The 26783-nt window shown below is 43.0% G+C and overlaps 2 protein-coding genes across 2 annotated transcripts; both read left to right on the top strand.

The window, feature by feature from the left end:
- The first annotated feature begins 549 nt into the window (after positions 1–549).
- mfhas1 (multifunctional ROCO family signaling regulator 1) lies at positions 550–14437 on the top strand. The gene is made up of 3 exons (XM_076163918.1): positions 550–3933; positions 11939–12264; positions 13198–14437. Exons 1-2 carry the CDS (start codon positions 990–992, stop codon positions 12067–12069), a joined length of 3075 nt encoding a protein of 1024 aa, XP_076020033.1. The 5' UTR covers positions 550–989; the 3' UTR covers positions 12070–12264; positions 13198–14437.
- A 3480-nt stretch (positions 14438–17917) lies between these two features.
- lmbrd2b (LMBR1 domain containing 2b) lies at positions 17918–26472 on the top strand. Its single transcript, XM_076164111.1, has 18 exons — positions 17918–18113; positions 18779–18986; positions 19088–19197; positions 20031–20129; positions 20293–20460; positions 20933–21143; positions 21234–21308; positions 21408–21521; positions 21627–21810; positions 21927–22108; positions 22284–22417; positions 22514–22619; positions 22714–22811; positions 22904–23007; positions 23099–23145; positions 23278–23392; positions 24520–24646; positions 24765–26472. The coding sequence occupies exons 2-18, from the start codon at positions 18813–18815 to the stop codon at positions 24826–24828; spliced, it is 2112 nt and encodes a 703-aa protein (XP_076020226.1). The 5' UTR covers positions 17918–18113; positions 18779–18812; the 3' UTR covers positions 24829–26472.
- Positions 26473–26783: the final 311 nt, after the last annotated feature.

Here is a 26783-nt window from a genome sequence, read left to right on the forward strand (position 1 = left end):
GACAAAGCCACTACATTTGGGGTTGCTGAGAGATTGCAAGCTTTGATTGTACATATTCACTTATTATTGACTCTGATGAAACATTTGAAGTAATAAAGTCCGTATTTGTGATAAAACGGTGCTGAGCCAACATATCCTAGTTGTGCCACACGTGCACGTGCACATAATGGCCAGTAGATGGCAACGTCGCTGCGATGCCAAACTAAATTCCCTGCTATCCCTCATGTTGGAAATGTTACAGGCAAACAGCGAAATCAACTTTATGGGATTTATGCGACATTTATCTAGATTTTGTGTATCTCCATATTTATTTTCACCCCACATACAGCTAATTTCACGGTGAACTTTTGTAATATTTTTTAATATTTAGATTTCTAATGCGATTTTCTAAATATCTAAAAGGTGTTTATAAAGATCAAGTATGTCACTCGGGAAGTCTGTGTCAATAACAGGAGAACTTCCGATTCCTCGACACTTTCTTCTACTTTAACAAAGCGAGGACGGTGTTCCCCCTCCTGCTCCCTCCTCTCCTCTCCTCCTCTTCTCTCAGCAGGAAGGAGGAAGGAAGGAAAGCTGTGACGCAGTGTAGACGGGCGGCGCGCAGCTGCTGCCATGAATCCAGCAGAAAGAAGAGAAAAGACCAAAGCCCAGATGACCGCAGAGAGCGAGACAGAGGAGCCTACACGCCTGCGAACATGAGGACGTATTTGAGATATCAGGGCGATCTACGACACTGGCCTCGCGTTTGTGGATTTCCGTGTGTGCTGTGATCGCGTGTGTGAGTGTCTGCGTGTGTGTGTGTGTGTTTGTTTTCATTGTGTGGTGAGTGGCGCAGGGGAGGAGGATGCGTGGAGCACCGCCGCAGCCAGCCTCGGCCGCCCTGTTACCATGGAAAAGCCTAGCTCCCGGTTTATACAGGCTTCTTTTCGTCACCCTCCACCTAAGGGCGTGTTGTTGACACCGTCCGTCATGCTGCCCGCTCTGTGTCCATGAAAACCGTCGATGCAAACAGGGTGGAGGGGTTGGGCATCAGCGCCATGGAGGAGAAGGAGAACAACCTTAAGACGGCCAGGTTGTGGAGGGATGCAGCCCTCCGCTCCAGGAAGCTGCGCAGCAATTTGCGCCAACTCACCCTCTGCTCGAAAAACAATCAGAAGATCACACTGCCTGATGATATAGCCGAGATAGAGGTGCTCAATCTGGGCAACAACTCCCTCCAGGAGCTACCGGAAGGGTTGGGATCCACCCTCAACAACCTGCGCATCCTTGTCCTCCGCAGGAACAAGTTCACAGCTGTTCCTTGTGTGGTGTTTGAGCTGAGGCAGCTATTGGAGCTTGATATGAGCCACAATTGCCTCAGAGGCCTTTCTGAAAATGTGGCTGAGCTGAAGGGTCTGAGAAAGCTTTGCATCAGTCACAACAAGATCCAACATCTGCCCTCTCAGATCGGAGCGCTTCAGTTGTTGGAGGAGCTTGATATTAGCTTCAACGAAGTGTGCGATTTCCCTAAATCTTTCTCAAATCTCAAGAAGCTGCGCACACTGGATGCAGATCACAACAAGTTGAATCAATTTCCTCCTGCGATTCTTCCCCTGGGTGACTTGGAGGAGCTAGACTGCTCTGGGAATAAGTTTGAGACTTTACCGGTTGACATTATGAAGCTACAGTCCGTCAAAATCTTTTGGCTCAGCAGTCTCCACATCTCCACCTTACCGGACTCATTCTGTCATCTGAGCAAGCTAGAGAGTCTCATGCTGGATGGGAACAACCTCACAGAGCTGCCGCCTTCTTTTGGTAACCTCCAAAAACTGAAAATGATCAATTTGTCCTCTAACGATTTCCTGGACTTCCCCCAAGTCATTTTGAATATCACAGCATTAGAGGAACTTTATCTGAGCAGGAATAAACTGATTTATATTCCAGAGGAAGTAGGACAGCTGGCAAAGTTGGCCAATCTGTGGTTGGACAATAATAACATTACGTATCTGCCAGATTCTATCGTGCAGTTGGAGAGATTGGAGGAGCTCGTTTTACAGGGTAACCAGATAGCCATACTCCCGGATCATTTTGGAAAGCTGTCCAAAGTCAACATTTGGAAGGTGAAGAATAATCCACTTATCCAACCTCCTTATGAGGTCTGCATGAAGGGAATACCTTACATTGCTGCCTATCAAAAGGAACTTGCACATTCGCAGCTCGCCGTGAAACCCAGGCTGAAACTAGTCTTGATGGGAATGAAAGACGCGGGTAAAACACAGCTGAGGCAGAGTGTGGTGAGGCCCAGACAGCAGGATCCTACATGCACGCAGGGAAACAAAGGGATTGAAATCACTAACTGGGTAGCTGACATCGATCGCAGTCTTACGTTTCTCGTGTATGATTTGTCAGGGAAACAAAACTATGACCTCATCAAACCATTCTTTCTCTCACCCGGTGCTTTGTACATTCTTGTTGTGAATCTCAAAGCGTATTCGCCGAAGAGCTTTTATGCCCACGTTGGGTATTTCCTCCATCTCCTCAGTGCCAAAGTACCCCATGCTGTCGTGTGCCTGGTGGGCACGCATGCAGATCTGTGCGGAGACGTGGAGTTGGAAGAAAAGAGTCTGGACATTCACAGACAGATTGGCGTGCAAGAGAAGAGAGACTCGGAGTGCGTACGGAGCCTCATTCAACAAGTGGACCGGGCCTTGGAGCAGGGCTACAATGTCCGCATCTCCAGCCCTCATGTCCTTTTCTACGGCGTCACTGACAAGAACCTGAGATGGAAGAGAGCCCAGCTGCAGTACATGCTCAAAAACAGGCTGCAGATTCTCTCTCCTGTCCTGTGTGTGAGCTGCAGTGAGACCCAAAGAAACATCCAAAGGCTGAGAGAAAAGCTCATGTCTGTAGCAGACCACAGGGAGATCTTCCCTAACCTCCACCGTGTGCTGCCCAAGTCCTGGCAAATGCTTGAGGAGTTGCACTTTAAGCCCAAAGACTTGTGGTTGTCATGGTGGGACTCTGCCCGTCTGGGCCTCCAGGCGGGGCTTACAGAGGACCGTTTGCAGAGCGCCTTATCCTACCTACATGAGAGTGGGAAACTGCTCTACTTTGAGGACAGTGTCACCCTTAAGGAGTACGTGTTTCACAATCTCCCTCGTTTCATTGCAATTCTCAATGTCTTCTTTCAGAGGGATGAATCAACACTTTTAGACCGGCTTCTGTCTGAGGGTGAGAGAGGGGACAAGGGGAGGGTGAGTCTGGTGATAGAGGATGAGAAGGGAGAGAAGCTCATGGTTACCCATCTGCAGCAACACGTGGAGGGCTTTCTCCAACATGGCCTTTTGCCCTCCAATGTCATCCGCCTGCTCCTAAGACCCCTCATCCAGACCCAGCAAGACCTTCACGTCATCATGGAGCTCCTAGAAAAGATGGGGATCTGCTACTGCATTAACAAACCCCGCAGTAAACCTCTCAACGGAGCCACGGCATGGTACAAGTTCCCCAGCTACATCAGTAATGAAGATGTCCACACAGAGGCCTTGGCAAGCGGGAGCTCCCTGCCTCCCAGTCAGTTCTTCTCCGTGGAGCAACTACACATCCAGTACAGCTTTCCTTTCCTCTTTCCACCCGGACTTTTTGCACGATTCAGTGTCCAGATAAACACTCATGTGGTTCAGAGGTCAGACGGTAAACATCAGATCTTTGCCTATCGTGGTAAAGTCCCTGTTATGATCAGCTACAAGCCTTCCCAGGGAAAACTGCAGGCAGAGACCCTATCTATTGCAAGTCATGCTTCCCTGCCAAATATTTGGACTGCATGGCAAGCCATCACTCCACTAGTTGAAGAGTTGAATGTGCTGCTACAGGAGTGGCCTGGACTTCACTACGCTGTACATATTCTGTGCTCCAAGTGCCTCAAAAGAGGGTCACCCAACCCACACACCTTTCCAGGTAAGCTGTCTCAAATCTACACTCACTGCTTTATCCTCTGTGACTCCCAGTTCACTTTGTGATTCCACAGTAATGCACACACCATGAATTAGTCTTTCTTCAAACAATTCCATCATCTTTGGTAGGGGCAAAGCTTCTCCTCTGTAGTCCTCACACACACAAGTCTTGAATATTTGATGGACAAGGTTGCCATGACTTTGATTCCTTGGAATGTAGTGGCGACTGCACTACGACTTACACTAATAGTTGTGTGGATCAAAGAACACATAACTGGTTTACTTGTCTGATATATAGTGCTTTGTTATCCTCCAATTGCCAGGCCCACAACATTAGACATGTCGGTTTGAGGCTGTATTAAGTTGTAAAATATAAAAAAGTGTCTTCGAAATGAAAAACATTACAGCATTACAGGTCATTTACATTTGAACAAGGTCACTGACATTGTTTTTGGCAAATTACAGCATTCTGGAGATATTTGGTATTCTAGTGTGTGGGCCTTTGATAGACTCCTTATGCAATTTCTTCCACAGTGCAAAGACCGAGGTTACAAACACAGTACACGTTTCAGTATCTGGTGGATTCCCAAATGTAAATGTGTGATGCTATAATTACCCTTTTCTGTTTCGGAGGTTTCAGGGTCCAACGTAATAGGGAAACACTTTGTGTGGCAACAGTGACCATATTAGTATCTGGACCTAGCTTAATATAGAGTAGCTTTTGGACACAAGTCGAGCACAGAGAACATCACTTATGGGGCGCTGAGAAAAACTCCACAGTTGGCCTGTTGACTTGTCGCATGAACATTATGGTGATAAAGTTTAATAATAATTTGATATGGTTTTCTTTACATCTGTATCTTTATATTCCATGAACTTCTCTGGTCTGTACCTTTTCAGCGTGGTCTCTCAGGTCACGCAGCAGCACAGTGTGTTTCCTCAGGCCTTTTATGGACATGATATTTGTGGCTGCTGCTGCTTGGTGATACACAGTTGAGCTTCCACAGTGCTGAGCAGACTAAACAGTGGAATTGTGGAAAACAGGCAAGACTTGTTTATATTCTGTGGAATTTTAGGCAAGTGACCTTGAGTGTTTTTCCCTCTCCTGTATTCTAACAATCGAGATTAGTTAAAGTGTGAAGTTAGGCCGATGTAATGAAGCATAAAGTCCCATTTTTGTTGAAGTTTTTTTCTTTCTCCCAAGGCCGCAGAAAAAACAAAGTGTGTCTAGGCTTGTTTGAGAAGAATAGTAAAGTTGTGATGCTAATATAGAGCTATTCAACTGTCAAACATCTGAATCAGATCAGCTTAAGTTGTCAAACAAAGATATATTATGCAGGAAGATCAATGTTCACAGGCAATTGCTACAGTAAAGGCTGATATTAGGTCATCTTAAATGACTTGGGTGGAGATCAGGTCATTACAGCAATAAGTCCCGGGTTCAGATCCCAGATAAGCCCCCAGTTGTGTTACGTCCCCTTTTTGGTCGAGGCAATAGGGATAGGGATATAGATGCATGACAACCAAAAAATGAAAGAGTCAAAGTGACAGTGTGAGTGGTTTTTTATGAACAAATGCAGAAATGTAGACAAGAAGGTTCTCAAAATGTGGGGCAGGATGGGACATGTGGTTGTGCCAATATGACAAAACTGGGCCTGAGCTACTAAGCGCGATTAAGGGCTTAGTCGGCTCTGTTGAAGCTCAAGTCGGATTTTTTCTTTTGACAAAGCTGACTCACTTCTGAGCTCACTGGCGCCATGGCAACTTATCACACCGCAGCAATCCTGGTCCGGAGTAGAATTTGTTGGAGGCTAAGGCAATGTCATCCATGATGGCTCTCATTAGAAAATGTGCATCTATGGTGTTTGGGGCGAAGCACAATAACCTTGGTTATTGTCCTAAAGGAAGTAGATAAGGTGATATAGAAGTGAATAGTATTGGCCCTAGCAATAATCCTTGAGGAACCCCATATCTAACTTTTGCATGCAGGGAAGATTCATCATTAACATGAACAAACTGAAATCAAGTACAACACAAACCAGTTTAATACTGTTCCTCTAATGCCAATTAGATGTTCCAGTCTCTGTAATAGAATGTGGTGATCTAACAGGACCAGCACAAGGTCATTTGTGTCTTTCAGCAGTGCTCTCTCTGTGTTATGGTGGGCTCTAAATCCAGACTGTAATACCTCCAATAAACTATTGTCATGTAGAAAGTCACACAACTGGCGGCTGCTTTCACAAGGATCTTGGAGAGAAGGGGAAGGTTAGCTATAGGTCTGTGTAGTCTTTCATCGGGCTGTGAGCAAGCCAAGCCAGTCCAAGATGTATTTTAGTAGCGCAAATATTCAGGCTGTTGTCTGTCTGAGAAATCGTATCCTTATTGCTGGCTAATGGCCCCAGGATGTGAGGTGCAGTACATTTGAACGATCTGCTGCTTAGTGCTGCAGAGTGGCGACACAGTAATAGTAATATCTGACCCAGTGCACGGTGCTGCATCTATCAAAGATTCAAAAGCACTGCAGGAGTAATCTCTGATGTGCCATAGCCTTGACAATCCATCAAAAATTGACCATTGTAAAATCCATTGTAAATCCATTGTAAAACATCACATTTTTATGTCAGTATATGTGACATAAATGGCCCTTGCTGCTTTTTCAACATTGACATTTTCCCCACTTGAGTTGTTCTCAGCTGCTGTGCTTGGCTGTGAGAGTTTGACCATAAAAACATTTGGTCAGTGCCAGAAAAAGATGCAGTTAGCCTTGAAGTGAGGGAGAGATTCACTCCTCACACTTACATTTATTATTCAATCTTACATCAGTGTGATCAGTTTTTCATAAAGCACACATTTGAATACATTCATTTTCCCTACATTTGTAGAGTGTCAATATTGGAATGGGTAATCTTCAGACCCCGAAGCTGTAAAAACAAGTTAAGATTTTTCGGAAGTACTATTTTAGCCAATGATTAATTCATATTGCGTACATAGCGTATTGTGTTTGGTTTTCACAATCAGTCTGGGAAAAAGCACATGAGAATCATAGCAGGTGCACTCCAGACATTATTGTTTGACCTATTTGGGGGAATTTATTGCTGGAGTGCGAATCAGGGGCCAGTGCTGATTCAGTAGTGAACACTGTGGGCTAACTAAGACCTTGTGCCTGGGCCCGTACTGCAGCCAATAGAGCAGGGTCTCTATTTTTGACTCTACACATGCGTACAAGCACAGACACACACACACACACACGCACAAAGCTATATGACCATGTTTTGTAGTGTAAACAATGACTTCTCAAATACTTAACACAACTTCTAGATGGAAATCAGTTCAAACCAAATGGTTCCATTAAAAACTAAACCTGCAAAAGCTGAACTCACTACCAACATGTATGGTATCATCACCTTTTCGTTGACTTTGTTCTATAAAATATAGGCATGGTGTTGTTGTGCACGTAATCTGTTACAGAGAAAGACAATCCTGTTACATCACACTGCAGTAAGCCGGTGTATTAGCTCAGACATGTGACTTAGACTGGGTCCTAAATAGAGCCGGGTTACATAGAGGTGTACTCTGTTTGGTTCCAGTTTCACGCCAGGGGTGATGCCACGTCACTAATGTTCTTTTCTGAATAGGTTGTACATGTATTTATTGCCTGTGTAGGATAATACAAGTGGTGTGTGTATTAGTAGTATAGTAGTGTCTGATTTGTTAAAATGAACCCTTGGTTAAATTAAGATGTAAGTAAGTGATACTCCTTGACTTAATTCAATAGCTCGTACTTGCTCGTTTTAATGCAATATCATAAAATTCCTTTTTTTATATATATATAGTGTAATGGATTCACTGTAAGCCTAATTTGTGGAAACGTCCAACATGTACAGATACAGCTCAATAAATTAGAAAAGAAAAGTTAATTTATTTCAGTAATTCCATTCAAAAGGTGAAACTCTCATACATTATAGATTCATTACACACAAAGTGAAATATTTCAGTATCTCAGAAACTTGGACTAAAAAATGTTCAATATTGTAGCCTCACAGTGTCTCACTCTAATCAGCTCATTAACTCTAATCACCTGCTGAGGTTTCCTTTAATTGTCTCTCAGTCTGGTTCAGTCAGCGACACAATTATGAGGAAGACGACCAGATTCTAATTTATTGATCTGCTTCTGTGTGTGTGATAATGCTGCTCGTCGTGAAAATGCATATAAGATTAATTAATTTAAAATTCTGTCAGGGGGAAACACTAAATCCCTGATACAGCCATGTGATAATGCTTTCTCGTAGTCAACATATACACAGGAGTGGCCTCACTGCCCCGCCCGGTCCCCAGGATCCAGTATCTGTTTGCAGTGGACTGCGGACTGTGGAATGGCCACAACCCGTTATTTTTGGTTCATTTCCTCCGGCGTGGAAGTAGGCCACACATTCCTGGTGATCCAGGGGCTGTGTCAGTATAACTGCCGATCGTTAGTCTAACATGCCATGTTGTAGAAGACTGGTTATGATATCTAGGTCTGAGTCTATTGTGTGCTGAGGGTGGATGTGTCTGTGCCTGGCAGCCTCATCCTGCTGGCTGCTTCTGCTCCATTTCCCACATCCTGGTCGTTATCTAGCAGGAGATCTACAGTGTTTTTTCTGCACATAGATACGAAAGCCACAAAATGTTGTCACTGTATGTCTACATCCCCTACTAAGATAGTGATTACCAGAGCATAGCACTTAACACACTGTATTTATAGTTGGGGTGTTAGGGTTAGTCTCCCGAATAGACAGTGTTGTTCAGTTTGACCGTCACTGAGCGTCACTGAGCAGAATGACAAGAACACACTGAGCAGCTGGCCTGTCAGCATAGTGCAGTCATGACTTACATGCATCTTCTGATACGTTTGTGAGTGTGCAAACAGGGTTCAACATACCTGCAGTTCAAGAGGTTTATGGATAAACATAAAACAAGTCTGACATGCTATCTTATGAGGGAGTGCTTTAAGCGTATGTGTGTGTGCCCTCTGTGCTCCCATGACATGCCTGAGCCGATCACCTGGGTCTGTCTCCGATTCGCTGCTAGTGTGTTCTATTTCTCTCTCATTCGGTCGCACTGCTCACACAACTACCTGTTATGTTGTCAATATACACTGCTCAAAAAATTAGCGAACACTTAATCCCCACAGTATAACACAAAGTAAGTTAAAGTTCCAGGGATGTCTGTTTGTCCATTTAGGAAGCACAAGTGACTGTGAATCAACTTTCACCGTGATTTCATGTTGGTGGTATGTAGGTGATTCTAGCTTTAATAGACATACCTCGTGTCTGTGTGTGTGATCAATGTGTTTGACATCTGTGTTTGCTGTAGCAGCTTCCCAGCATAGAGAGCGATGAGTAAGAGGATGGACAGGATCGGCTGTGTTCTGTCTCCACCCTCATCAGTATGGAGTGAGTGTGTCAATTGGCAGAGCTGCTTCCTGGCATCTCTGTGAGTCTGTGCCTGTCATTAGGTCGCTCACTGCTTTGTCATAGTGAGGAAGGCAGGGAACAGCGTCTTCATCACTAGAGGCTTTTTAATATTTGTTCTTGGCCTTGGGTTTGGGGTTAACTGTGGCTTTTGGACTTTCTTGGTCGGATTATGTCCCATATCCTCATAAATCCTTATCTCAAAGTCCTTGTCTCACATCTAGGCAGTATGGACCCACACTGCCTGGATGTGAGACTCACAATAGAAAAGGAAGTGAAATCAGCTGGCTGTGGCCTTCAGGAACAGTTTCTGAAAGAAACAGACATTTAAAGCTCAGCTAGACTCCTTCACTGGTTTTCCAAACATCCTACATCCCACTGGGAGTTTCCTGGAAACAGGAAAACATCTTATTTAAAGAGAAATAGCTGTTTCCTTTTATAGTACGGTGAAAGGCATTCTGGAGGAAGGGAGTGTGAGCCGAGGTGGAAAAGCTAACAGGGGAGACGAACCAAGCAAAGCAGGAATGTAAAGGATTCCACCTCTACCTGCTGATGGTGTTTCAGGAAAGAATGGGAAAGATAAGATCAACACATTCCTCTTCTGGGTTAGTGTGGGACTCCTTTCACTCAGAGTTTTTGGGGGAGTGGTTCCTAGACTTTGACCTACTTTAGGGCACCAAGCCAGTAAAAACTGATTCATCATCTGCTGCTTCCCTCTCAGGTAGGCTTTGATTCTGACTAACGGGACGCAGTCTGCAGTAAGACAATACAGAATAAACAAAGTAATCTGACTGGAATCAGATTGCTTAATGGGCCAGACAGCTCCTAGTAAGGGAACAGGATAAAGATCAATGTGCCTAATGTCTGCAGGGGTGTGTGAGAGGGAGCACGAGCACTGTGTGATACGACTCATAGCATCAGTCGACTACTATGTTATCTATTATGTATCTGAATTTAACTTCATATACAAAAGCACCACCTTTAACACATTTAGCTGTTCTGACTGTTTTGTTAGGCATTGAATAAGCAACCAAAGATTTTCTGATTTATGAGGGAAACACAACTCTGAATTTAGGTGATTTAAAGATGTTAAATGTCCATAATTTAACCAATTAATTTGGTTGTTTTACTGCTTTACATACCAAAAACTGTACTGTACTGTAAAATCAGTATGTTTTACTTTACCCACGATATCAAAAGCTGTGATAAGGAAACATATGAATTCAGACCCAGATCAGGGGGGTACTGGAGCCGACCTCAATCTACACGGTGAGACACACACTCACTGAACGTTCTATTCAGTGAGTGTGTGTCGCATTGCTTCAAAGCCATTCTCGGTCCTCATTAGGTGATGTGAACTGACCCACCATAAAGAAATCATCCACTTGTGTTTGTCAGGACACAGCACAGCCATTATTGACTGTACATGTGGCTGCTCTCCAACATGCTGCAGGAAAACATGTGACACATTCACAGCTTCCTCAGTAAATATGCACAGAGGAGCTCTGTGCATATTTACTGAGGAAGCTGAATTCTTTGAATATGAAAATGTGATGATTCAGTTCACACACACACACACACACTAACTATATTCATGTGATCACCTATTCACAAGTATTTATTTTATTTGTTAAACATTGAAACAATAGTTTGATGTAACAATAGGGCAGATAAACTGGAACAACCCAGGAAATTCATACTGTAACTAAATCGCGTAACAAGAAAGGCAGTAGCACAAAGAGCAACAAGAGCAAGTGCTGCCTCTGCACATCAGTGTTTGGCTCGAGTCCCACATGTCAGCTTACATTCGACTCCTCTGCTTGGACTGGCAGCATTCTACTTGCAATGTTTGCACTTGTTTCTGAGCAATATTTGGCTCTGAGATATTATAGACGGTTAAGTGTGTGATATTTAATTTACAAAACCACAGAACGAGGTACATACAAAGCAGTTCTGTGTTAATGCGTGAAATGACACCCTCACTGTAATTCTGTTGGTTGCTTGCTCAGATGGTTAAGCTTTTTCTGGATTAATCCAATTAGACAATTCAATATTGATTCGTAAAACAAAAGAATAGAGCTTCAAATACTTTTATGAAAGCATAGCAAGAGGGTGAACGATCATTTTTTAATAACAAGATAAAAGTTGTCCGATCATAAGCAGTTATTGTAACCTCAGCCTAATCATTGCAGGAATTACCATCCTTTAGCAAAATCAAGTAAAAAGATGACAGTGCTTCTTAGAGGCAATAATGCATAAAACAGTGTCACCAAAAAATCCAATTTCTTTTTCTGAAAAGCTGTTGAGGAAAAGTAGAGAGTCTTTAAGCCTCTTCACATAAACAGAGCCAGCTGGTGCCCCCTGCTGGGACAAAGTAGTAATGTTGTCCCCAACCCCAAATCACAATGTGATCAAAGTCCCATCTAGTGGATCAATAGCAGTAACATCCTCTGACCACATTTCATTTTGCCCTTAATGCATTTCAATTTATCATTAACACTGATTGGATCTACTGGATATATTTTGACAAATGTCCCATTTTGTGTTTTGTTTCAGGAGAGCTGCTCAGCCAGCCACGCCCAGAGGGCCTGACTGAGATCATCTGCCCAAAGAACAGCACAGAGAGGGTTAACGTGGCACTCGTTTACCCCCCAACACCCGCGGTCACCAGTCCTTGTCTCAAATGACCCGAAGACTAGAAGACCACTGGCCTGGCTAAATCAGACTGTCTCTCCAGGGCCACTTCTACCACTGTCTGTTATCTGTGCCTCCTTCCTGCTTCATGTCCTCCCTCTAGAGGCAGACGGGACAGCCATGTCCTGCTACATCACATTCAACTGTATCCTCAGCGGAGAGCAGAAGAGCGGATCACTGCTTGATATGTAAGTGCGCTGTAAGTCGTTCAAGTTTTCAGGCAGAAACCAGGGAAGGCATATGTTCATCTTAAACTTCACCGTTCCCCTAGATTCCTCAGCAAATGTATAAAACTGTAACCCTACAGAACATTCTAGTGTTCTCTTGGAAGTGGTAGCTCTTATCCTAGACAAATGACTGTGCGTCTTCCACCGCAGCATCAGTACGGCTGTAGAATTATTCAAATGTACATTAGCCATTTCTGCTTCACATTAAAAGCTCTCCACCAGCAATCCAATTGAAGACTTTTATGAATCAGATAAACAGTGTTAAGCCAATCCCAGTGTTTCTGCTCATAACTCCAATCTATCCCCATCATAACCTTTAAGACAAGATCATTTATTTTTTACTGCATAATAAAACACAATGTGACTTTGATCAGCAGCAATCCACTCCAATTAGCAGCATACAATCAATATCAGAATATAACCAATAAGAACAAAAAAGCTCACGAATAGCCAGTCAATAAGATAAATAAATCAAAATAAAATAAGAAAAGAGAAGGATAACAGCAGTTATATATTACACTTGTATGTGTTTGTGTGTGTGTGTGTGTGTTGAGGGGCTATAGCTTTAACAATCACAATCACAATCAATCCATGTAGAAAATTAATCCAGATTAAATTATTGACGTCTTTGGTAAATCTACATTTTCAAGTGAGAACTGTTAAAATGTCAGAATGTTAAAACTGGTCGTTTTCATGGGTTATTTTCAGCCAGTTGTCTTCCTTCCTTCTGTGTCTTTGTGCATCGCTGCAGTACATTACTGCCACCAGCTGGGACAACATGGAACTGTGTTTGATTTGACAGACACACCAAGCAAATGAGACGGATTGGGAGATGATCTGTTTGTATGTGTGTTTGAATATTTATATATTAATATTATTAATTTTCTCCTACAGGTCATTCTGCCCTCTTATGAAGATTCATCAATATGAACATGTAACAATATTAAAGGAACTTGGAACAGCACAAACTTCAGTCAAATCCTCCCCCGGCCTTTAGTTCACACCCTGGTTGTTGTTCTGTAACAGGGGTAACATGAATATCAAAGTAGCTCCTGATCCTATGTATCTGTCCTTAGATGTTTGAGGGATTTCATTTTTTTTTTTTTAAATCTTCAAGCAGTTTATCAACGAGTGAACATTTGTTAAGAAACCTCTAAAGCACCGAGTGAGTGCATACCTCCACCAAGGCTGCGCGGTCTGAATTAGTTCTTATAACAATCATTTTTTTTAAAACCTTGACTGTTCTGCCTGATAGAAGATGAACAGAGGACCTCGTGATCAGGAAGAAGATTTTTACTCCGCTGCTATATTTTAAAATGTTCCATTGTTTCTCCACAATCCTGTATATAAGTCTGGCACTGATACTGGTAGAAGAGAAGTGAAAGACTTACAACTATTGACATCTGTAAATACTTCAGTGCTTCCATTGTAAGGTTGAGGCGTAACGGTGACAGAGACTAATGAATTTGGCTCTCTGTATTTTATAATCTCCACTTCTCTTACATATGACTAAATACAATCACAGCCATCCATTATTCCCTGTACAGAGAGAGTTGGTTAGCATGCAGTGGTTTCACATGAAATCATGTTAAAGTTAATGGCAATAGAGAGTCAATAGACGACATTCATGCCAAGGATGTTAGAGTTCAGACGGAGTTGTACACATTTTTATCTACTCCGTCTGCTCTAACCAAACAGTATCTAATGGGTAAAATGAGTTTCCTTCCTTATTTAAGTCCTCGAAATGATCCTGACTTTGGCCTCAAATGGTCACTATGTATAAATGAATAAGATCATTTTGCTGTTTATAGGGAAATGAGGACATCAGGTTTTGGGGTGTTCTTAACTCTGTATGTGGTTTTGTTTGGACAACTGACTTTATTAAGTTTTCACTAGTACAGGAAAATACTGAACTGTGTGAAATATTCTGGGAAAAATTTGTTCTTATGTACATAATATCTTTATTTTTGTATGTTGACACAAGATGTCTCCACTAGCTTTGACATTATTTAGGGTGCAATGCTGTGCATGACTCACTGGACTAATGTGAGAGAGCACAGATGGTTTTATATGTAGCTGTTTGAACGTCTCACAATTCAACATAATTTATGAAATAAACCAAACTTAAGTATCACTGCATTGTCAGTGTTGTTTATTCAGTGTGTGTGTGTGTGTGTCCGTGTAGAAGGGGAAGAAACACAAACTTACATAGGGAGGCAGTGGCTCAGTGGGTAGAGCTTCCGCTTGGGAACCGGAGGGTTGCCGGTTCGAGCCCCTGCCGAGGTGCCCCTGAGCAAGGCACCGAACCCTCATTGCTTCCCCCTCTGCAAAGGGTGGTAAATGTAATGTAAGTCGCTTTGGATAAAAGCGTCAGCCAAATGATCGTAATGTAATGTACACATTGCCCAATCATGGCCTGACACGCCCATCACAGTAGGCTACTAGTCCTGCTTCACCAGATTCTCATTAAGTTCCTGCCACACTGGAATCTCCACTTCCACACAATCAATGTGTGGTACCACAGATGGCAGTGAAGCAAACAGACACAGGTCTGGGTGACTTCGGTCACACTTTGGCAATTTACAAGAATTCAATGACGTGATGGGTTACGTGACGTGATTGTTACTAGCAATATGAAACTCATATTGCTCCAGGAAAATCTGTATTAGGTGCAGTTCCATCCTCATTTATTCTGGTCACAACAGTGCTGATCATACATTTAAGAAAGCTTTGAACTTGTGTTATTGGCCGGGTATGAGATCCGATATTGAAAGCTATTGTGACTTGTGTTTGTAGAGATCTTACAGAATTGCCACTAACCACAAGGACACAAATATGTTTTGGTAATTCAAGATCATTTTAGGAAGTATGTTAATGCATTCCCTATGCCAGATCAGAGAGCTTCTACAGTTGCAGATTCTTTGTGAAAGGTGTATTCCTGAACAAGGCATACCAGAGGAATTGTCAGATCAAGGGAGACAGTATGAATCTGAAATCATTCAAAAGGATCTGTCAAAGACTGCATATAAAAAAGAAACAGGCCTTACTATATCATACCTGTGGTAATGGCATGGTTTATAGATTTGGCTAGACCAGGGGGTTCCCAAACTTTTCCATGATAAGCCCCCCTATATACTATTAGGTTCCAGCCATGCACCCCATATGCAAGACATGTTATTAAACATGACATGCTAGTACAACAAAATAAAGAATAGATAAATGAACCATGTAAAAGAAAAATTTATTGTTATTGGTGCAGTGATAATTACATTTGAAACTCATTTAATTATTAATGGGAAGGATGGGCCTAATGGCAACATTCAACAACATTGTATCAAATGATCGGAAATACTGTGTCAAGGACTGTTCATTCATTCCATTTATATAATTAACAATTGTACAAATGAATGGGTCTATGGAGAGGGGAGTATGTACACTATGGCTATGCGTGGATATAAATGAGTGCATATCAAAATGTGCAAGAGATCAGTCCAATGAGGGTGGTTTCGTCCACGAACTTCAGGAGCTGGGCCGACTGATGACTGGAGGTGCAGTCGTTTGTACATAAGGAGAAGAGCAGAGGGGAAAGACCGCAGGCCTGAGGGGGAACCGGTGCTGATGGTCTGTGAATCAGAGACGCGTTTCCCCAGCTTCAACCTGACGGTCAGGAAGTCTGTGGTCCACCTGCAGGTTGGGTCGGGCATGTTAAGCTGGGCGAGCTTGTCCAGCAGCAGTGACGGTATGATGGTATTGAAGGCACAGCTGAGGTCCACAAAGACGATCCTGGCGTAGGTTCCTGCAGAGTCCAGGTGCTGGAGGGCCATGTTGACAGGGTCGTCTACAGACCTGTTGGGCAAGAGAGAGAAAGACTTTCTGTGCGGCCAAGTAACAAATGACCCACGAACCGGTGGCTGGGGACCGCTGCACTAGAGGAGAAGAGTTCTGGACAGGATTAGAGGGTAGAGCGCGTACCTGCACCAAGGCAGAGTAGATCTCCAATTATCACACCAAAATTTATATTTAACAAAATTAACTCCATTTGTAATCTTAGGACAGTTATCACTTAAGAACTGTAATGTAAAAATACGGTCAAGTGTAAAATCAAGAGAAGTTACAGCTGCTTCGTGGATCTCTTGGAAGCAATGTGGTTGTTAACATTTACCTTACCTGGCGCCCAGCTCGTCCCTCTGAGAGCCCGGCAAGCGGGAGTTTGGGTCACAGTTCTATAGGACAGACACTGGGACACACACACACACACGTTTCATCATTCACAAGTTTTGCAAATATAAAGTGTGATTCAAACTTACCTGAAACATCATGGGCTGTAAGGAAATAGGTTAGACCTTAAGACTGTTACTGGGCAGAGTAATGCTGAGGTCAAAATGGGAGAAAGTGAAAGCTACTAAAACAGGCGTCAATGCCAAAGATGAGCCTACCAGCTCTAAATGTTCCAACAAATTTGACATTTTAGTACACAAAAGTGTTGCAATTTCAATGCTCATTAAAAAGTGCAATAGCAACTCATTTGACCAGAGCCCCGTTAGCCAGGAAGTTTCCAGGTGAGTCCAGACACTTGACAGCCGTGCAGCTAGCAAAGCTACCCAGCATTATGCAAACGCAGCCTGTCTGGACTCAAACTGGGCTCAACCCGTTTCCACCTCCCACGGCGAGGACGAGGGGTTGGATTTTTGGGAGGCACCTTATTCTAACCTCATTTACCTTTTACCGGGATTCTGCCACACAAGTTCCATGTAGAAATGCTTGAAGTTGAAATGCTTGAAGTTGAAATGCTTGAAGTTGAAATGCTTGAAGTTGAAATGCGCGAAGTTGAAATCCGCGAAGTTGAAATCCGCGAAGTTGAAATCCGCGAAGTTGAAATGCGCGAGGTTTATATGCGCGAGGTTTAAATTTGTCCATCTGCTTTTTCAAATACATTTCATGAACCCAGAACACCATTGTATCAGTTGGAGCACGTGCAGTGGCAGCCACTGCAACACACATGGACCCAAAGCAAGTAAAGAGTCAAGGAGCTCACAAGCTCTTGTGTACAGAAAATAACAAACACAGATACAGTTTGACACACAGCAGCCTGTGCCAGTCACCATCAGCAGCGTTTAGTTCTTACCTGTTGCTGTCATCTCGTTGTTGGATCAGGAGCATTTAGTTCTTACCTGTTGCTGTCATCTCGTTGTTGGATCAGGAGCATTGAGTTCTTACCTGTTACTGTCGTCTTGTTGGGAGGAAACTAACTCAGAGAGTTCCAGGTGAATTTTATTGAGCCGGGTTAAACCATGACTGATTGAATGCAGGTGGGACATGTTTAATTTAGAAGAGGTTTTGTCTCTTTCTAAAGGTAGGCTCATTTTGACTATCTATGACAAACTACAACAAAATTATTTTAAAAGTCAGAGTTGCAATGTATATACATTTATCTATCGGGTGAGGTTTATGTTTGTGTGTGAATGTGCCGAGCATGGTTTAGTCCACACACGCCTTGGTTTGGTCCACACACGTAATCATCGTCAGCGGTGCGACGGCGCCAAACAGGCATGCCTAGTCAAAACTTTAGATACTGCGCATGCGCAGACGCCAAAGCACCCCGGCTGACCGTCTGTGACGTCATCGTCCAGACCTTGGAGCTCCATTCCCTGGAAGACCAGGATGTGTCTGTAGCTGCCAGCTAGCAAGCCAGTACCGGACACAGTTTATGGTACAAATACCGCGGATTATCCTCATATATCCATCTGACGAGCACATTCGACTTGTTTTCTATCCGAAAGGGGAAGAAAAAACTCGGTATAATATTAACGGTAAGACTTAAGACGTCAATGACGCCTCTGTTATTGTCGCTGATATGTTGCTTGACAACGTTACCTGTGATGTTTATGTGACTGGCTGACATGTTTACAGGTAGAATGGCTTCATCTGTCTTTCCCTTGAATCAGATAAAAACATTTAATGAATAACGTTAATGCGTGACTGTGCTGTTGCATCAGAATTACATAGCTAACCGTGCTACAGTGTTACCGTCCATCTGTTCCGCTGTCTTGTGCGTTTGGTCACATATGAAAAAGCAGAAGCCCAGCTGCTCCTGTTTACTATCACCAACTCATCTGCTATGTTATCTTTATACACACGAATAAGGCTTTAAATTGTTACAGGGTGTGGTAAGCGGTTCACGGTGGTCACTGCACGCCCCCAACATATTGTGCCCTAAAGCAACAACAAAGCATTCTTTAAAGCAGGACAGACCTGTATGTTTTTGTCACAGAATCCAATGTCTTCGTTGATCGTGTGAGGGTTTGTAAATATGTGTTACTAGATGATTAGTACTGCAGTATGGAACACACCTTATGGTTAAATGTCATAAGCTGTAGACTGCCGGGACACCAAGATGTCACGACAGCTGCTTTCATTATTTTATGGATAAATACCATTTCATAATTGTTCAGTTCTGGGGTGTTTTCTTTCACAGGTATCATCGCAGCTGTTTTGAGGAGCTCGTCAGGATGAGCGGGGCTGCGCTGGGCATTGAGATAGTGGTGGTGTTTTTTCTGGCCCTGTTCCTGCTGCATCGTTATGGGGACTTCCGTAAGCAGCAGCGCATGGTGCTGTTTGGCACTCTGCTGGCCTGGTACCTGTGTTTCCTTATTGTTTTCATCTTGCCTCTGGATGTCAGCACGGTCAGTATAACTCTCAGGCAGCAGTATCTCCCTCAAATCCAACAGCTTCATTTGGTTAACATGCATCCGTCTCGTCTCTGTCTTTATGCTTTTTCTTACAGACCATCTATAAGCAATGCAAGATAGATCATGAGGAGCACGCGTCTGCTCCGACTGTCCTTCCGTTACCATTCAACGAATCAAGAAACTCATCTGTGACACCCACTAAAAGGTTAGCATGTGACATGTGCCTCAAGCAAAGGCTGGTGTGTGTCTGTGTGTGTACTAACTCCCACCTCAGCCGCTACTAAGCTACTACTATGGACCCCAGTCAGTACACATCTTTATAGCAGTCGTAACAACACAGAAACCAACTAAACAACTAAACAAACCTGTCCTGCTGTGAGAAATGTGAGTAATCAAATCCACTGCAGGGAACAGCCTGAGAACACAAGGTTAATGCGTCTGCTGTCAATCACTTCAGCATTGTTCTGTCAGGTTTTATGGATAATAGTATCATATTTATAGAGCTAGGAGCCGTTTTTTATGCTTGACAAATGCCTGATGACTGCTGATTTGAAGTTATTTCATTGTGTTCTCTTAACAAGAACGAGAAGTAAAGAATGTTAGTTTCATTTAAGAGCTTTGGAAGGGTCATTAATTATGTTAAGATCAAATCAAATTCTACTTTATTTGTATGCCGCCCAAATCACAACAAACGTTATTTCAAGGCACTTAACTCACAAAGCATTTAAAGAGAGCCAACATGGGAAGAAACCTCAAGCAGAACAGGGATGTCGGTGAGCGGCCATCTGCCTTTACCGGTTGGGTTGAGAGAGGAGAGAGGCATGCAGAGAGGCACAGCAGCAACAATAATAATAGTAATAATAGTAATGGAAGTATGACTGATGATTGTAATAATAACACTGTGTGAGATCCAAACAAGGTCTTCATCTCTACCAAACAGGCTTTCACAAGAACCTGGACCGGGAAGAAGGAACTGTGTTGGTCATCTTTTGTATCAATACTATTAAACTCTTTTGTGTTCATGTTTCTCCCTAATAGCGTTCCAAAGCCATGCTATAAGCCTTGGAGCTACATTCCTGATGGGATTATGCCTGTGTTCTGGAGAGTGGTGTACTGGACATCACAGTGTCTGACCTGGTCAGTATTAATATGCCTCTGAACCCGGAAGATTACATATGGAAGGAGAATACTGTTCTGGATATAAGACAGAACACTGTGCTCAGATTATACACATGCAACAACTGCAGATGAAAACAAAGCATAGGAATATTGAGTACCCTCTCTTTGTCTTTTCCCTCAGGCTGCTGCTGCCCTTCATGCAGTCCTACGCCCGCTCTGGTGGCTTCTCCATCACTGGGAAAATTAAAACGGCACTCATCGAGAACGCCATATACTATGGAACCTACTTGCTCATCTTTGGCTCTCTGCTGATATACGTGGCTGTTCACCCTGAGTGGCATCTCACCTGGTAAGTGCGCTTTGAGGAAGAATAACTGACACTGATAAAGCACACGCACACACACACACACACACACACACACACACACACACACACACACACACACACACACACAGTTTTTCGGCAGTACCATAGAGGTGATTGGGTTGAAGATGTCCATGGACTTTTATAAGAGCAACCACCACAAAATCAACGTGACACTATATAAAACTGAAACAGCCATTGAAGCAAAGCAAAACAAAGGGCTCAACAAACCACAAACCTCTTACTCAGTAGTTTTTCTTATTGCTTTCTTGAGCATCTGCTCAGGCAAGCACTTTTCAGATAACACTTCAAGAAAATGAGACTTTGCATTGACTTGCAGCAAGGTGAGATTACGGGGAGTGTGAGCATCAGCAAACCACGTTGCAGAAGCCGCAGCAATGGTCGTCAGGGGAACTGTACCTTTCTCCTGACTGGACCGTTTGCACTCATTTCTCAGGTATGAACTTCAGACCATCGGGATCACAGCAGCCAACACTTGGGGCCTTTTCCTCCTGGTGCTCTTGCTGGGTTATGGATTGGTTGAGATCCCTCGCTCCTACTGGAATTCATCCAGACACGGACACCTGCTCATCAAGACGTACTTCAAGGCAGCAAAACTGATGACAGAAAAGGCAGACGCTGAGGAGAACCTGGAGGACGTCATGGAGGTGAGCATTATTCAGACCTTGTCTGGGTTCAAACCTGCGCTCGCTTTCCCTTTTCTTATGCAAATTGTCCTTGATTCTTCTCTGCTGTAGGAGGTGAGAAAAGTCAGTGAAAGCATCAAGTATAACCATCCACTGAGGAAGTTCATTGATACCATTCTCAGAAAAGTAAGTACCGTTCATCTTAACAGCAGCTCTGAACCATGGTCAGCAGATTCAAGTACACAGGTAGAACCCTCTGATCATCTGATGGACTTTCCTCTGTAGTGCCCACTGGATTACCAAGAGAAGATGGGCAGGAACATGGATGACTATGAAGACTTTGATGACAAACAAAATACTTATCCAAGTGAAAAGAGCCTGGTTAAGCTTCACAAACAGGTGAGAGGAGTCAGAACAACTCCTTGTCTTTTATATTATCTGTGAAGTTTTATTATCTTTAGGTTCCACTACAGTATCAGTGAGCTGTGTTTGTTCTGTGCCCAGGTGATCTACGCTGTGCAGAGACACAACAGGACACGTGTCCAGTGGCAGATCTTGCTGCAGCAGGCCATCCATTTAGAGGATGTAGCCAAGAATGAGACGAGTTTAACCCACCAGTTTGTCCACAGCTTCCCCTCCTCAGAGCCAGCTGGCTGGTTCAGCAGATATTTGTACACGCCGACTGTAGGTGGGTTACAGGATAGAGCCTCCAAATCCTGTCAGGTTCCCCTCACTGCCTGTAAACATGTATTCTGCTGCCTTTAGTAATATGCTTGTTGTTTTGTGTGTGTCTGATTGCACTAGAGTGGTACTGGGAGTGTCTCCTGAAGTGCTGGTTCTTTCGTCTGCTGTCTGTGGTCCTCACGCTGTTCAGTGTGGCTGTGGTTTGGTCTGAGTGCACTTTCTTCAGCACCAGACCCGTCCTCTCACTGTTTGCTGTCTTCATCCAGCTTGCCGAAAGAGACTACAACTACCTTTACATCGAGGTGAGACTCATACTGCCACATACTGCAGAGCGTGTGTGGAAATGTGTAGGTGCTCACACGCTAGTTTTGTTCCTATTTTGCTTCCTTCGCTTTCAATTTCTTCTTTGTGGTCATGAAATGTCCATCTTCAGCAAGACTCCTTTACACGTTGTTTCTGTTTCATCCTCTCCACCAGATGGCGTGCTTCGTCACAATCTTCTTCCTGTGTACCTGCGTTTACTCCACCGTGTTTCGCATTCGGGTTTTCAACTACTATTACTTTGCCTCGCACCACCAAACGGACGCTTACAGCCTCCAGTTCAGCGGCATGTAAGTCAAGTAACGGCACGTTCACGCGGTTTTGTATCGTCCGTACACCAACACCGTTTATAGACTGTGACTATTTATCTGTCCTTTAATCTCCAGGTTGTTCTGTCGTCTTACCCCTCCTCTGTGTTTGAACTTCCTTGGTTTGATCCACATGGACTCTGCAATTTCACACCAGGAGAAGGAACAAACTGCTTATACCTCTGTAAATTACTTAAAAAATGTCATTACAAGAAACAGGATTAGCTGTTGACACTGCGAGGCACAACAAACTCTTCTTCTCTCTTCTTTTTTGACAGATCATGGGCTCAATGCGCGTGCTGTCCTTTATCGCCAATGGGTTCTACATCTATTATCCCATGCTGATTGTTATCCTTTGTATCGCTACCTACTTCAGGTGAGGGAGGAATTTGCTGAATACAAAATCAATGTACAAAGGTGAAGTATTTGCTCTAGAGATTAATATATTGTAACAAACTCCTCACTCAGTTTGGGGACCCGCTGCCTGAACCTTCTGGGTTTCCAGCAGTTCATGGGTGACAGTGAAATGACCTCTGACCTGATTGATGAGGGCAAGGAGCTGATTAGAAGGGGTAAGTCCTTATGAAAGCAACATAACAATCATAGTAATAGTAATAGTTTTTTCTAGTCATGGTTGTTAATTGAAATTTTAAATCTTTACAGAGAAAAGAAAGCGGCAAAGGGTCGAAGACGGCGAGAACAGACGGAGAGTGAGTGGCTTTGTTTCTTTAATTTATTCAACTCTTATGCAAAGAAGAGGAAGACGAGTTGCTGGTTTATAGACAGCAGGTCAGGAAAAACGTCTTGACATCTTCACTGTCTGGCTGCTGTCTGTGTTGTAGGAGTGGAAGGAGCGTTATAGCAACACCAGGGATGATTACGCTGCGAGGAACAGGAGCACTCATGAAATGAAGGAGACAAACTACTCGGATACTGTGAACCCCACCACTAACAGACGTAAGTGAACCAAGAGTTATTGCTCCCAGAAACATCATTTCATGTATTTACAACACATTAAGAGTGTCCAAGGTCTCTCACAATTGCAAATGAAGCAAAGTAAACTACCACAGAAGAACACTCACTGACCACTTAAGTAGGAAAGCTATACTAATACAGGGTTTGACCTGTCTTTGATCTCAGAATTGCCTTAGTTCTTGGTATCATGGATTACATAAGGTTTTGGAAGCAGCTCTATCAGATTCTGCTCTGTTGACAGTGTTGCATCACATAATTGCTGCATATTTGTCAGCTGGACATGCGTGCCCTGTTCTACCACATCTCAAAGGTGTTCTGTTGTACATAGAACCAGTTTGAGATGACTTGTATGTTGTGATTTCATGGTGGTAGGAGCCATTATAAGATGGGTAAGTCGTGGCCATAAAGGGATGCACCTGCTCATCGACAACACTCACATAGGCTGTGGCATTGAAACACTGCTCTATTTGCATTGCCCCTCCAGCAGCAGCCTGAATTGTTGACACAAGGCAGGTTGAGTCCAAGGTTTCATTTCGTTGACTCCAAATGATGTTCTTTCTGCTGATCACTGTTGTAAAAAATATGGATATGTGAGTCACTGTAGGCTTCCTGCCAGCTTGAGTAAGTCTGGCCCCTTCACCACTGGCTCTCATTAACACAGTGGTTCTCAAAGTGGGGGGGCGCAGAGCTACTGGGGGGGGGGGGGGGGGGGGAATCCTGCTGTCCGTGATTTTCACCCGGAAGTGTGCCGGTAGGCATCCTTACAGGGGGCGCCGGCGTGCAGAACCGGAAACGTCCGTTGCCGGCACACTTGCCAACACGGGTTACCAGGGAGGCGCGCCAGCGCCCCCTGCACCCACCGGGGGCTTACAGGGGGGACGATATTACACCCGGCACCGGTTTTGAGCGTGCGAGCGCCGGGAACGTCTTTTGCTTTTTTTGCTTTTAGATTATTTCCGGCCACCGGGATCAACGGCCGAAACAACCAGTGTGTCTGGGTACATTCTTGGGTTGATTTTGAAACTAGTGGCCATCATTTTCTGTGGGGTTTTTTTTGAAAAGATTAGATTGTTTTTCTACAGAACTGACTATGATTGATTGTTCAACAGAAGCAAAATATTCTCGTGGTGGCGGCCAAGCAGAGAGGGACTGTATTGAACTCCTCCATGATGCAGAACCATTAGATTTCAATGCTGATACTCTGACAGATGAGCCTATGGATTCAGAGTCTGGCAGGTAAAGAGAACTTCTTCTTCTTCAGCATTTATAGTTAAATGTATTTTTACCACTATAGGAAGTCCTTATGAGTGTTACGCTTTGTTAGTTTCAGCTTTGTGTATGTGTGTTTCTTCAGGCATGCAGGAGGAAGGTATCTCTCCATGTCCTCCTCACGAAACCGAATCTTTGATGACGTGTAATGGAAGAAAAGTTGAAGGAGAGCCGTAAACTGGACGCATATGTATATATTAGTCTACGCATCTGCCTGGCAGGATGAGATACTCAACCTGTGTGAATGTAGTACTGTACAAACCCTCCATCTCAAGTTCAAGTGTTTCTTTCCCAGGATGCATGGCCAGTCATCAAAAGTCACAGAATTTGAAGATACAAGCCTGGAAAATAATATATAAATATTTTGGTGGTTCTGTTTCTTTGTCACTGTTAAGCTTGGCTGCGGGTAAATGAAGGCACCTTTGAAGGAATATTAATGCACCAAATTACAAGCAAAGTTCTCTTGTTACCTAAACATAAATGCAGGCTGTGATCATCATTAGTCATAACTTTGAATACCAGATATTGTTTGTTGGAGCTGACCGTCCTAATGGTAAAACATTTTAAGATTTCATCAGCATCTTGGCTTCATTGTTTGAGTTATCCCAGTACATCAATGTCTGCACGGTACCAACCTACAACAGGTGCATGTGTGAAATAGGGTTGATGGAAGAACATTTTATTAATACTTTTGTATTAAACTGTCATATGGATTGATTTAACTGCATGTCATCTTAGAAGCTGTAATGCAGGAATGCTTTAGGCTGCTAGTCATTGAAAGATCTAATTTATTTGTGATTGATCATTTGCATCTGAAGTCAAACATGTTGCTACAAATCACTAAAAGACAGCTCGTGTTTTATGTGATACTAATGGATTATTTTCTATAAGGTTATGATACATATAGTAATAACGGTTACTTCTTGAATTATGTGCAATGGGGAGATGTGCATAACGAATAAATGAATTGTGTTAGTCTAGCCTAAATTTTCAGAAAATATTTGTTTTTCACAGAAGAAATCACTGTGATCTTGAAACTACTGAAGCTCATTGTGTTGCTTTACCAAAACCATGAATCTTTGTGTTGAAGGTTAAAGGGATCACAATGTGCCATTTTTAAATCCTCATATAATTTTCCATTTTGAATGGTCAATACATGCTGTTGGTCAGGTTCAGCTGAGCTTCTTCAGGTCAGTCAGAGTTTCTGACATAGTCTCAAGCTCTTGGCTCCTAAAGTCATGGACATGAAGAAACTGTTTACTGGAAAGTACAGTGAATGTGTTTGATTGCAGTGTTGTCTGTCTATTCCACAAAACCCCACATGCTGGTCTCCACTGTTACCTAGTGATGTGCTTTTGTGTATATATGTATGATATTTTGGATATGTGGGCCAACTCCTCATATAAGGAAAGCCTTAAATGTGTCTTTCTATTTATTGTATTTCACTCTGCCTGTTAACAATTTAGCAATGTGGAGTTCCCTCTGTTGAGTAGAGCCTGCCTGTCATCATTTACCTTTTGCCTCCAATCGCGTATTTATAAAACAGCACAAGTTTAGTCTGTAGACTAAACTGCAACTCTCCTGTCAAACTAGTGTTTCTGATTAAGTAATTGATTTTGCTAATATGTTCTGAATAGATGAATATTTATTGTCTCATATGCTCTCAATTTGATTTTTTATTCTACAAATGGAGATTGGCCAGATTTGTTTGTCTTTTGTTTTAGTTTATCATTAAGAGAAACACTGTGCTGTCAGTGTTGTCATTTAATAAAAATGATCAAATTATTTTACAATATCTTGTCATATTTTTGTCTATAATGAAAGTCATAGGGGATTTGAGACGTTAAATGTGCATCCTGTGCTGTAAAAAAAAAAGAACAAAAATCAATTCAGTAAGCATATTTGTGGGAGCAGGACGTGTAACAGTAGTAGCTGTAGAATTACTGTTGTTAGCATCAGTAAGCATAATAGTCCTAGTAATAGTACTTTTATCTTATCTTAGTAATGATAGTGATAGTAATAATAAGAGTAACAATTGTATTAGTAGAGAGAGTAAACATTGATGCCATTAGGCGGTACACAGCCAGCTGTTCATGCTGTTAGT

This window comes from Genypterus blacodes, unplaced genomic scaffold, assembly GCF_046128005.1.
Source record: "Genypterus blacodes isolate CSIRO-AG114 ecotype Tasmania unplaced genomic scaffold, CSIRO-AGI_Gbla_v1 ptg000133l_1, whole genome shotgun sequence".
In the NCBI taxonomy this organism is placed as follows: domain Eukaryota; kingdom Metazoa; phylum Chordata; class Actinopteri; order Ophidiiformes; family Ophidiidae; genus Genypterus; species Genypterus blacodes.